A 13,598-nucleotide genomic window follows, 5' to 3' on the forward strand; every position below is an offset into this window, starting at 1 on the left:
TCCAGCTTTTCTAACAGTTTAGCTGTCATTTAAGAGCTCTATACTGCTGAAATTATTGACGTGAAGGGGGCTAAACTTCTTGAGAAAGAATGAAAAACTCCTTCATCTCTTTGTGAGGGGAAGTAGATTTGAGAAATACTTTTCTAAGCCTTAACTGCAACCTACCCTGTTTACTTTTTCCTCCTCTAAGAAAAATAAGTGTAGTACTTGTTCATCTGGCTAGATCTTTAATGAGCTTGACCAAACGAGCATCTTAGCTAAGTTTTAAACTTCTTCCTTTAAATTAATTTCAATTACATGGGTGTCAAACCATGTTAGAAACCATATAAACAGATCCAAAGCTGTAACTGTATATGCACTATTTAATTTTGAAAATATGTTTTGCATAAGATGCAAACCAATAAACATTGGGAATTTCATCCTAAAAAGTACACCAGTTCTCTTCAGCACTTTTCTTTCATAAGAGACAGGAAAAGGATTCAACATTATTACTAACGTTTGTAATGTAATATTAATTTTAATTTTTTATTGTTTCTGCGGCTATAATGTCTGTGTGTGTCCCTTGTAATAAATGTATACATGAAAAGTTCCCCTGATAATTGTACGGCCAAGTTTTGTAAGGATATCAAAGTCTTACAGGGGCTTGTTGCTACCAATGCATAATGCTTGATCCAAATGTTAACATAGTGATCATTGTAATATCTTTTTTCTCTATAATTAGACTTTATTTAAGCAAGACCTAACAGGAAATGTGCCTGTGAGATGAGCATGAAGTAGAAGGATAAAGATGAACTTCAGCCTTAGGCAATGTATCCTTAGAAGTGTGCACGGTAATCTCCCAAATATGCAACTGCAGATTGTACAGAATGCCCTCCAGGGTTACTCTACCAGATAGATCTGCACCAATGAAATCATAATCAGCTTTTAAACAGATAATTAAATCAGTGCACAAAGTTGTGGAAGCACTCAGATTTCACTTAAAACTGATGCTAACTGATGTAAAGTCACTGATCTAAGCCACTGCTAAGCCAAAATAAGAGTTTTGACAAATATGCTTAGATTGGTATCTGCTTAATTTCCAAACCTGAAATTAAGCAAATACTGTTTTCATACGGGATATTTCCTTTTCTTCTGTTCCATTCCTTCTTTGAGGCCTATGGTTTCAGATACAGCACTGAAGAATTAAAAGAAAAAGTCAAATTTACCAAAAGATGGAGGCTGTTTTTGATGAATCCGATACATTTACCTAGACCTAAAAAATGCAGTCAGTGTTCTATTGGTTAGGGAAAACCACATTGCATCATTTGAATTTACTGTTGGATCCATGGTATTTTCTCAGATTTTCTAAAAGGGAAACCCTTTTAGAGATGAAAAATGGGGGAGTGAGGGGAAAAAATGTGATGGATCTCAAAATCTCATAATCTGTTGAAAAGTCTTCACTTCACCTTCCCATTTCTTGTTTATCTCCAGCTGCTGCATTTCAACATATACCTTTAAATGCTTTCAGCTTACCTGTTGAAATGGTGTAAGCTGGCGAGTTCTCCTATGTGTTTGGTAACTCCTCAAAAGTAACATGCTGCCCTAATATTCTCCAACTTTGTATTTCACATACCTTATCTGGTCTCCAGTTCTTCATTACTAAGTCCTTTGCATCCTTTGCAATCCTTTGATACCTTTGCATCCTACACTGTTGTATAGAGTCCTGACCAGGAGTACTTCTCAATTTTTGTATCTCACACAGTGATCTCCAGGTTCCTGTTGTAAACCTGGACCATTCACTATCTGATGTGTCTTCAGAAGTTTTCAGGGTCCTTTTTCCAAGTAATCTATATAAATAGGTGGTATTCCACATCCATATGGACATGCTTGGTCTTCTCATTTCAGCCTTCAGTGATCAACTTCCATATTGAAAAGTGAGGTTTACAGCTACATCTACCAGAAGGACAGTCTTCATACTATTTATTTTTCAGCAAGAGCTGTTAAAGGCTTATCTGGGGTAGGGAGGGGAACAGGATATGTCAATTGGTCTTGTAAATATATATTACCTTTCTCACAGCTGTACCTTTTTTATGTCCTTAGATATCAAGATGGCAAATAATGCATTACTGGTGATATTTTGTGTCATAACTTTCTAAGCAAGAACGAAACTGGGCATCACACATAATCTGTTAATTCAGTACCCATTTGAAAAACGTATACAGTTTATTATGGTCTCACTGAAATGAGTAGAAATTATATAAAGCTGACGCTTAGTCCTCCCATGACAATGGTATGATAGCATGTTGTACTTCCTTATCCTGAAGGCTACGCTAAGCAGCAGTTGGTTAACCAAACCGGGAGGCTTAGTCTTACAAACACCAAACAGGACTTTGAGACAGCTGTCTTCCTTTCTGCTTTGATCTAGAGAGTGCTACCAGAATTGTGCTGAAGTGCTGTATTTTCTTGAGTACAACAATGGTGAAACATTCATCAGGTTAACTACACGTACATCTAATATAAGAGTAAGAATAAGACAAAGTTCAGAGGCTGGAATCAGAGCATCCTATGAAAAAGAGAATTTGAAAAATAAGTATTTCAGATATAGACCATTTTTAGCAGGTAAAGCAGCTAAAGTTTCTTGATTTTCTATTTGCAAAACTGAGCTGTGAAGGATGATGGTGAATACTCTGTTATTATAAGAACCCAGATAAAGAGTCTTTGATGATACAGGCAGTTGTCCATAAATATAAACAAAAGTTATTTCAGGTATACCTATCTAAAGCTATTTGTTTCCTACCTCCTTAGTTTATGTATTCATCTCTTTCATACTCAGTCTGTATTTTCTCCAAAAAAAGGGGGAGTCAGCAGGTTTCCATCTCATGCTGTTGTCCTCAAGGGCAGAGCAACATGCAGAGATGCTTCATGATTCAAAGCAGCAGGGAGGAAAGGAACTTCATATACCAAATTTTCTCTCTGGCTCAATGAGAATAAATGTGATCTAGCTACCCAGAGGTTAAAATACTGTTTTGGTAGAAATAGCAGATACAATACAATGTGATAAGTAGTTCAGAAACCTGTTGACTTCTAGCGATTGTAGATGGCTGATTTGCGAGCACATGACACTATCTCCAGCTCTTCATTACCTTATCCCCAGAAGGCTTCCCTCCTGAGCAGCTGCATGGGTCAACTAACTTAGAGATTTACTGACACAAGCAGTGCCTGGTGGAACTTCTGGTACTACAGAACTCAGCTGTAATCGAGGCTCCATTCCCCCAGCTCTTCTGTCATACGATGGCACAAACAGGAGATGTTCATTCTCACAATGCAGAACATATGGAGTCTAGAGCCAGGCACAAACCTGCATAACTGTCAGTTGTAGATGTCTTTTGTTTTGTTGTTGTTGTTCTTTGTCTGGTTTGTTTCATATAAAATAAAATAATCTGTTCTAAAATCTCTTTGCATATACAGACATTGCAATGCAACTGTGAGTGCTTCAGCAGCTCTAATTTGATTTACTGTCTTAGTTTTCAATATAAATCTTAAGATTCATTGTTTTAATAGGTGAGAGCAATCCAAGGAGAAGTACATCAGAAACAGAAAAAATGTGAGGATGACCAGATGCAAGCTGAGCTGCTTCTTATTGTTGCTACAGCAGCCTTGGACATGCTTAATAAGGTAAAGATTTCACAGTTTGATGTCTGAAAACAATTTGTTCACTGTTCAAAGCTAAAAGGTCATTCCAGTGTCAAGTTGCCCAGCATGATCAAACTTCCATCATCTCTGGGCAGCAACAGGTACCTGACCTGGCTTTACACTTTGCGTCAGCCTACTTTGTCAAGTTGCACATAGGATTATAGAGCAAGGAAAGGGCTGTGATCATGAGTATTTTCACCTCAAAATATAATTAATGGTAGTCTTCAAATTGCTGGTAATCAGAAAGCTTCTGCAGAACAACATTGCTGTTGCACACTCCTACAACTGTTTCTCAGATCTTCTTTTTTCAGGTTAATTTTACAGTATTGAAAGCCTTCATCAACCCACCAATGTTATTGCTGCAGTAATGATTTTACTGGCACATAAAGGGATGTGCTCAAAGACCAAAGCAGGAACGCTGCAGAAGTCTTTATAGGAAAGGTAACGATCAGTGAGACATCATAGTATCTGAGATGAGAGAGGGGAAAAAAATAGTTAAAAATTTGAGCCAGAGATGGATAGACTAAATCACATCTTTGTTTTCTCACAGTTTGAGTCTATGGGGATAAGATCTGACACTGCATTGTCCTCTTTTATGTGGGCTTGGTGACAATCTTAAGCCAGCCTGGGCTCCATTGCAATTTATTAACAGGAAAAATAGAAGAAAAGTCAAAGGGAGAGAATTTCATGATATTTATCTGATCTCTAAAATTTTCTTAAGTGAGTCAAAAATCACAAAATATGTTTGTGAGGGTTAATATGTCCAGCTTTTTGGGGAAATTATATTTTTGTTTTGCACAACATTTCCAAAACAATAACCTAGTGCAGGATTCCAGTTTTGCGTTTGTGGTGAAAGTAGGAGAAAGTGTCTGGTTATCTGAAATGGAAAAGGGTTAATGTACTGGAACTTCTCTCAGGCTGATGACTTCTTGCAAACTTTAATCAGCCATGATAAGGAGGCATTCCTGAGAATTGTCTGAAAGTCATCAAGGAACATTTCTTGAAAGATCCAGATTTCAACCCAAATTATCTTCATACAAAATCCTTTGCAGCAGCTGCTCTCTGTGCCTGGGTTATCAATGTAGTAAAATTCAATGAGGTATATGTATTGTCAGTTCCTTTCTTTACTAACATTGATGGGAGAATTTCTCTTTTTAAAGGTCTTTATTATCTTAGTAAGCTTAGTGTTCTGGGGGGAATGCAACAGCAACCACAGATAGAGAGGGAGGTATTCAGTGCTTAACGACATGTACGCATGTGTTTATTTCTTGTAGAAGGCTGTAAAAGATGTGTGGCTGTCCCAGTCTTTTCAATTGTCATTATGACACAACAGTTGGGAAATATTCATCTCCAGATGTACGTTTCACTTGATAATGTCCATCTGAGTCTGGCTGTCTAGAATGTAAGACATGGAGTTCATCAGCAGTGATTCCCCTGAGCATGTGGTAGCAGGATTCCTCCATTCATCCTAGTTTGATAGCATACACATACCTCATATGATAGCATGTATTATACATCATGATATCATGCAATTACAAAATAGTAAGCAGCTACTCAATTTAGATATCTACTTAAACTTAATGCCTGAATTCCACCTGTATTCTAAAACCATGAAAGTGTTGCATATAAATTTATTTTAGCTTGAGAGTAGACCCACCTTAGGGATGTACTCAGTTCTGCTTAAGATATACTTACATAAACTATAATTAAACCTCCTGTAGTCTTTAGGTAAATATTGAAAGAAATCTCTGCATGCTTCACTAATGTGTAGAAGGATGACTCTAAAGCAAGTATATATAATAAGAGACTAGCAGGATTATATGAAAGACTTTCATCAGGAGTTATTTGCAATTTCAATAATGAATGTGAGACCAAATTTTTGTCTAATGTACTTACATTGCATGCCTTCTCAAGCTGTATGGCGAGGTAGAGTTGAAGCGCTGTGCATTGGTCCAGGCAAATGCTCAGTTTGCAGTAGCTACAGAAAAACTAGAAATGATTGGGAAAAAGCTTCTTTTAAGTACTGCTTTATTAATAAGCATTCTTCTCTAATATCTTGAGACCATTTATTTTTATTGATTTGTTGTTGTTGTTTAATTTAGTTGTTTTTTATTGATTTTATTACTTCCTAGTTTCAAGTATTAAGGATACCTTCACATTAAGCATTGTCACTATTTTTTCCTGCAAACCTATTGAAAAATTTGCAATGGTTTTGGCAGTAGTACACAAAATTGTTCATAAGAAATTCACTGAATTTCCTCAAAGCCATATAGGCACATTATACCCAATACATTAATAAACCAAAATGAGAATTGATATAACTAGTTGGCTATGATTTTTACTAGGTATATAGGCCAAGTGTTATATATGAGTTAGGACCTATTGAACTATAGGAATAACTTCCAGAAAGGGTTTGGTACCTCCTGTTTGTCTGTGTTTATGCTTGTCACTAATCATGTCATAAAAATGTCATCAAATCTCCTCTGATTTTTTGAACGACCTCCATACACATACACACATCTCCACACTCATAAGAAGTGGAAACTTTGACTATAGACTTCTACTGATGAAAGTTTTAGCTGTTATCTGAACAGACTAGGTTTATTGCCAAGTATACATTGAATTTTTCAGAGGGATAATTTGTTGTTTATTAATTATTCATTTAATGGAGTAGCTGCAACACAAAGCACTCTTGAAACAGACAAAGACATGTTGTGGTATCTTGAGAGATGGTAGGTGGAAGGAGTTCCTCTACTGCAGATAATTACCCTGACTTAGCAAACAAGGCTTTAAATTGTTCAAAAGACATGGCATTAATAGGCTTTAGAAGACTTTGACTTGCCTGAAGACTTTTTTTTTTTTGTAATATTTAGATATGAAATCCTACAGTTTTAGCTACCAAGCAATAAATGAAGGCTGAAAAATTTTGTAATGAGGGGATTATTCTCACTGTTTTCTCTTAAGGTATCAATTTAAGAGAATGAGTGAGATTTTCTTTTACTGAAAGACTTAGAAATCTTTGGGCAATCCTATCTGAAAGTTTCATTCTTTCTTTCAACAATTCCCTGTTATTTCTCCTGCTATCATAGTACCCAGTTTTTCTTGTTCGGAAGGAGATTCAGATTCAATGGTTAAGCAAAGATAGCATTCATTTCTTTTCCTCTTCTGGTACAACATGTATTTTGTACAACATGTTATACAGCCTTGTAACCTTGAAGTTGCCTATTCAGTTCAAAGCGCATCCGCACTAATGAAGCTTGTATCTACACTAAAAAATAGCTTGACTGAAAAATCATTTTTATTATTTCACACATCTATAGCAATGTATGTCTATTAAGTGCAAATAGTTTTTGGACAAAAATGCCATTAATGTTTTCTTATATTTTTTTTATTGTTAATTTTAATACACAGCAGTCACCCCTAAAACTCATGGAGTCTTATTTTTTTCCTTGCCTGGCCGTATCTCAAAGCACCTTCTCTTTTTTAAGGAATCTTGCTGTTCAGTAAGCTTCCAACTTAGAGTCTAGTCCTGTCTTTTCATATTTATTTACTTCTCCTTTCATCTCTTCATAAATTTTGCTGGAGATGGTTAGCAGCAGTTTTTTTTTTTAGCTGTGCTGAGTTCCTACTGGGAAGAATTCTGCACCACAGACAAAGCTGCAGTTCCCTCTGCAGTTATCTGTTTCCTGTGTTAGGCTAGCAGTTGACACGTTGTCATTTAATATGAGTATTTTTCCTAACTACTTTATACAACCCATAGTGCAAGTTCAGACAGGCTTCCTTTTACAAGGTGGGAGGTTCCAGTTAAAAGTATTATTTTTATAACTGATTCATACAATAGCTGATCAACTTGATGAACATTTTTAGGGAGCAGTAGCTATAACTTGTGATTCTCCAATAGCTATTACTCATAACAGTATGAACTCCTGAGCTCACAAGTCTATTGAATGGAGAGTACTATAGAATCATAGAATGGTTTGGGTTGGAAGGGGCCTTGAAAACCATCTAGTTCTAACCCCCCTGGCATGCCACACTCTAGACTGGGTTGCCTAGTGCCCTATCCAAGCTGACATTGAACACCTACACGGATGGGGCATCCACAGCTTCTCTGGGCAACCTGTTCCTGTGCCTCACCCCCCTCTGAGTGAAGAATTTGCTCCTAACATCTAATCTAAATTACTCCTCTTTTCGTTTAAAAGCTTTCCCCCTTGTCCTACCATTATCTGCCTGAGCTGGTGAAATTCACTGTTGATAAATGTAAAATAGTGTATATTGGAAGGAAAAAAAAAATGAGCTGTTTGTGAATACGTCTTGATTATTGTTCATTCATTATTCTTGGACATTTTTAACCTCATCAGTCAATGAGGTTGAAAAGTCAAGTTCAACCAGATGCAATTTTGAAGGCTTGGTTTGAGCTGGAACTTTGGTTCACTAACCTCCAGGGGTTCATCTGATAATATTTTGTAAAAATAAAAAAAAAAAAAAAAGATGAGTTTCAGTAAAAGAATAAAAAAGAAATATTTGTCTATGCAGTTTGTAAATAATGTGTGCTAAAATGTATTTGTAACAAGAGAGAAAGGTAAGAGAATGGTGTTTTGGTATAGTGAAAAAACGCTGCACACATTTTACTCAGAGAAACTTGCTTTGTGACTGAGTCCAGAAATCTGAAGATAGCAAAATAGGATTCAATTTTTATACGTGAAGGAACTTAAAAATATATATATATACTTCCATAATTCAGATTTTAATCTACCATCTAACTACTGAGGATATTGGTAAAATCTTGGTTTGAAGGTATATTATTCCTATCCAGAAAAGTCTGTTTGCTTCTCACAGTCCACATGTTATATCTCATCTCTCAAGAAAAATGTACGTCCTTCATTTTGTAATATTTTGCCATGTAATCTCCAAATATTTTACTTCAAAAGCTTCAATTACAGCACAATTCTTTGCACAGACCAATGCAAAATGATCATTCAAATGTATTGCAAATAGTCCAGCTGGCAATAGGGTTCTCAACTTGTTTGTCATGCTGCTTTCTGTACTGATTGAAGTAGTGACTGAAGTTGCTTATTAGTTACAAACTACTTACCTATACATAGTCTGTATCCAAATAGGGCATACCGTGCATAATCTTATGCGTACTTGGACTAATGATGATTTATATATCTATTGTACTGATAGAAAGAGTGTAATTTCTTGTTCGTTGAGAGATTTTAAAATGTCATTTAAAGAAAAGACTTGAAAGTGATTGCAGTAACTTAGTTTTAATTACATGTTTAAATTATGCCCTATCTGATAGCTGTGTGCCAGACTGGAAACGAGCAACGTGGCTATAAAAGCATAGTACGTATCATGAAGATGTGTATAAAAGCCTTTTTTTTTTTTTTTTCTCCCCAGGACTGGCAAGTAGATGAAAACATGAAAACAAAGTTGTAAATTAGCATGCAACAGAGCTTTTTTTTTTAAAAAAAAAAAAACTAGAAATCTTGACAGGAAGTTTAAGCATCTGGAATTATAAGAAGCTGGGGCTGTGTCACCCGCTTTACAAAATGTTAATCCAATAAGTTTCAAATATAAAAAAAAATAAAATTGTATGGCTGACAGATGCATTTCCACTGACATCCGGTCTTTAGTGCCCAGTTTTCTACCTAGAGGATTGAGGATAATGACAGGCTGAAACATTAATAAAGTTCAGTAGGTGGATTGAACCCTGCAGATTGGTAGGTACAGAGCAGGGTCCTTTCCTGCCTTTGCAGTTCTGCTTTTTAACAGAATTCACATTCATTAATTCCATGAAATCCAACAATAGTCTTGGTTTAGTTTTAACCATAGTTACAGCTGGCATTTCATAGAGCCTCCATGTAGCTTTCAGGGTTTAGTTTTTTTCTCCATCTAAACATACAGAAAACATGGTCAACAAGGAATAATTCAGTCTGCAGTTTTTCATTCCTACTAAATATCCTATATGTGATTGAGGAACTGTAGTGTCCAGCCTTACATTTAAAATCAGCTTGAGTTCCTCAGCTGGAAACTTGTATTAATCCCAAAGCTAAAGGACATGATGTTCAATACAATTTCCCAAGGTGAGGTCTGTTATGTACAGCAGCAGCATTAACCTTGATTAGCTGATGAAAAGATACAAGTTCAGAATGAAACCTTGACTTTCTGCTGGTTTCCATTTTTAGAGTTAGCATGCTGTATAAATATTCACCAATGTCTTCCTCTTTCTCAGAGGGACTTACATCTAGCAAACTTTCATCAGCTCCATTTTTCCAACCATGGTAACTTCTTGATCTTCTTCATTTAATATTTTGATTCAGTATTTTGTAATATGCACCTCTGTCCTGTGCAAACAGTTCCAAGTGGCTCATATCAGGCATCTTAACTCACTGTATAAGGGAGTCTGTGAAATGAGCATACAGAGAAGGCAAACTTGTATTTATTCTGAAAAACAAAGTACAATGGAGGCATTTCTCAGTGCCTAGATTTTGTTTACCTTAGCTGCTGATAACCCTATGTGCACCATTAGCCTGTAGAAAGCTCCTGTTCCTTACTTCAGTTGTATGCGTCCATAGCCTGTAAAAACAAAAAGTCCTCTAATGCTGAAGGAAGGTCACAAGTGCTGTGCAGGCATTCTTATATATTTCTCTCTATCTGAGCTGCCTGCTGGCTGGATCTGATCTGCAGGAAGTTTACATCTCAACGCTACTTCTTCAGAAGCAGACATGCTGTGCTGACCTATCAGCCGTCCACTGAGGAGCCAAATTTCTTTTAAGCTTGTACAAGGCCAGTATGCAGAGCTCACAGGAAGAAGGTACTCCACCAGTGTAAATCCATTTGCATCTGCATCAAATCAAGCAGTACGGCAAAGATAGAGATTTTGTTTGTCGTTTATTGATGCTAGCCTTCCAGTAGTCCTCTCCATTCTGGAGCTAAACAAATTCAGTAAGAGTGATGAACCAGTTACTCTTCTATCTTGTCTCTTTCAATTCACCACATTAAAGTGGCATTAAAGTTTTTCTTATCAGTATCCAGACATCAATCCATACATTCAGTTGCCCCCTATCCTTCAATTCATTCCCTGCCCTTTTCCTTCTGGTCATTTATTTAGCTGTCTCTTTCCCACCTTCCTCTCTCTGATTTTCTAAAGAATAGACTTTGAAGGCAGAGTATCAGTTGTTAGTGATGTTAGTGTCTGTTCCTGCATTCACGGATGTGCTGTGCTCCCTGACTCATAACTCAGCTTCTTTCTTCTAGCAGGGAGAGAGAGGAGAGTTATACATATTTTTCATATGGAAGTTTTTGTGGGCAGCAATTTTCAGTAATGATGATTGGTGCAGCTGTTAGTAATCAATAATACATCTTCAGCCTAGACAGCACAGTAAACTAACCTCCTTTCACTTTGCATGGCTTCCAGAATATATCTTTAAATGACAAATTAAATTCTTATCAAACTTGGGCAATATTGTAATAAATATTGTCACAGCATTTTTTTAATGTCAAACATACACAAACTAGTACTAATATTAATACAGTATGTTTTTTAAATATTTAGAATGTGTTAAAGATGACTGAAAATAACTCTGAGGATGATGGTGATGCCTACACATCCTTTATTTTATATTAAAACTTAAACATGCAAACACATACATTTGTCCATCCCGTTGAACAATTGCTATATATTTACACTAAATGGAAAGAAAAACAGGTTAGGAAATAGAAAAGAAAAAAAGTTTTTTTCATGAACAATTAGTTTGTAAGCATATTGAGTGAAATGAAATCAGATTTCCATCTTTAGAGACTGTAGTTTTCTACTAAAAATATTTGTGAAAACTATGATTTTGCATTCACATATAAGAAGTACGACTTGCATGCAAAAATAAAAGAGAAGATGAAGTAGTATGCTTATTAGAGTTAAGGCTAAAAAACATTTGGCCAAGTTAACCCTTTTGCAGAAAGATTGTGTAATTTGTACTTTACCACCGCTATTTTTACATGTGGACACGTGAATACTGTGAAATATTCTGTGCCTGAAAAGAATTGTGCAAGGGCACAATCCAAGCAGGATCAGTATGGAGAGTAATGGCTCTCTGCTCTGAGATGGAGAGCATAGATCCCAGCAATAACTTTCTCAGTAACAACTGATTTTAAAATGTGAATTATCCCAAAGATTACTGGGATATAAAATGCAGTATGTAATTCTGCTGTTGTTACCCTTTGTTGTGGTTTAACCCGGCCGGCAGCTAAACACCACACAGCCGTTCGCTCACCCTCCCCCCTCCCTCTCTGGGATGGGGGAGAGAAACGGGAAAGTGAAGCCGGTGAGTTGAGATAAAGACAGTTTATTAAGACAGGAAAATAATAATAACAATAATAACAATAGTAATAATAATAATATTACTACTAGTGTGTAAGAAACAAGTGATGCACAATGCAATTGCTCACCACCCGCTGACCGATGCCCAGCCTATCCCCGAGCAGCCGGCCCCCCCACCCCGGCCAGCCACCCCTATATATTGTTTAGCATGACCTCAGATGGTATGGAATACCCCTTTGGCCAGTTTGGGTCAGCTGTCCTGGGTCTGTCCCCTCCCAGCTCCTGCTGCACCCCCAGCCTGCTCGCTGGCAGGACAGAGCGAGAAGCTGAAAAGTCCTTGGCCTGGTGTAAACACTGCTCTGCAACAATTAAAACATCAGCATGTTATCAGCGCTCTTCTCATCCTAATCCAAAACATAGCACCCTACCAGCTACTAGGAGGAAAATTAACTCTGTCCTAACTGGAACCAGGACACCCTTAAATTTTATTTATGTTACATCCTATGAAAGAGTGACAAACAGGATTGGTGTGTTTTGTTGTAACACCTTGCCCATCCAGAGGTCGTGATATAGAAAGTGCTCTGATATAGGAGAATATTATGGCCCAAAAAAATTGCAACAGACCTTGCTGTTTTGCTCACTGTAGAAGGTTCTTGCCATCTATCCTGCTATTTACCACCTGAGCCTGGAGTCTTTGGATGAGTGCATCTTAACTATGGTCAGGTCTGTGTTGTTGTGCAGGCAAACTTGGAATGCTGTAAATAATAGTACCTGTGTTTAAAAAATAAAATAAAATAAAATAGAAAGCTGTGGGAAAGCTTCGTGGAGCTATGCGCTCCTTGCTCTGGCTGCTATTCTTCCATTAAACCTGAGATGCAATTTTTTTCTTCTAAAGTGGAAATTGCCATCCTTAGTTCTGTAGTTCCTCTAGAGAAACAAAGCAGTTTGCTGAGCTGGAAAGGAGTCTCTTTTTAATTCTGAGTAGGAAACAATGGAAATGTTTACCTTCTGATGACAGAAAAATAAATAAATACAGTGGCCATGCTTTTCCTCTTGTTTATTCTTTTTATGAACAAAAGCAACAGTTTGTCGTTTTTATTTTTTACAACCAGAAGAAACTTCTGCTTTTTTTTTCTTTTTCCCTCTCCTGTTGACTACTCTTGACTGATTATTACCATATTTCTTAGACTTCTTCAGGTGGACAGGTTCTTGAAACTTCAGCAACAATACAAAGATAGCTCCTGTTCTAAGTGTCTTTTGACATAGTTATATAGGTGCTAACAGAAAAATATATTTATATTAGATGTTTTATCTAACAATACCATGTCATCCTATGTGCTCAGTTAAGCAAATCTGGTTAAATTCTGCAGCCTTGTTATATGGCAGCTGTGGCTGATACTGAGTTCAGGTGCATTTGGTAGGAAATCTCTGAAAGCAGAGAGATGGCACGTTGCTGTCTTTTGAGCAGAGTGCATAAGGCCGTGGTTCAAGTGTGGATCATCATCCAGGACATCTGCCTTCTTTCCTACCACTAGTAAAGCCATCCTGTCTGCCCACTAGCAAACTGCTGGATCTCCTTATGCCATCAGGCTCCATAAAATAATAA

General features: G+C 36.9%; 1 protein-coding gene across 1 annotated transcript in view; it reads left to right on the forward strand.

The window, feature by feature from the left end:
• The window catches only part of DNAH11 (dynein axonemal heavy chain 11), a 139,000-nt gene that overhangs the window by 85,547 nt on the left and 39,855 nt on the right, over nt 1-13,598 (forward strand). The window contains exon 30 of the mRNA XM_080577863.1: nt 3,541-3,654. Coding sequence (XP_080433989.1) covers nt 3,541-3,654 — 114 coding nt within the window. The remainder of the gene's footprint in view (nt 1-3,540; nt 3,655-13,598) is intronic.

Source organism: Anser brachyrhynchus (assembly GCF_964034855.1).
Source record: "Anser brachyrhynchus genome assembly, chromosome: 2".
NCBI lineage: Eukaryota > Metazoa > Chordata > Aves > Anseriformes > Anatidae > Anser > Anser brachyrhynchus.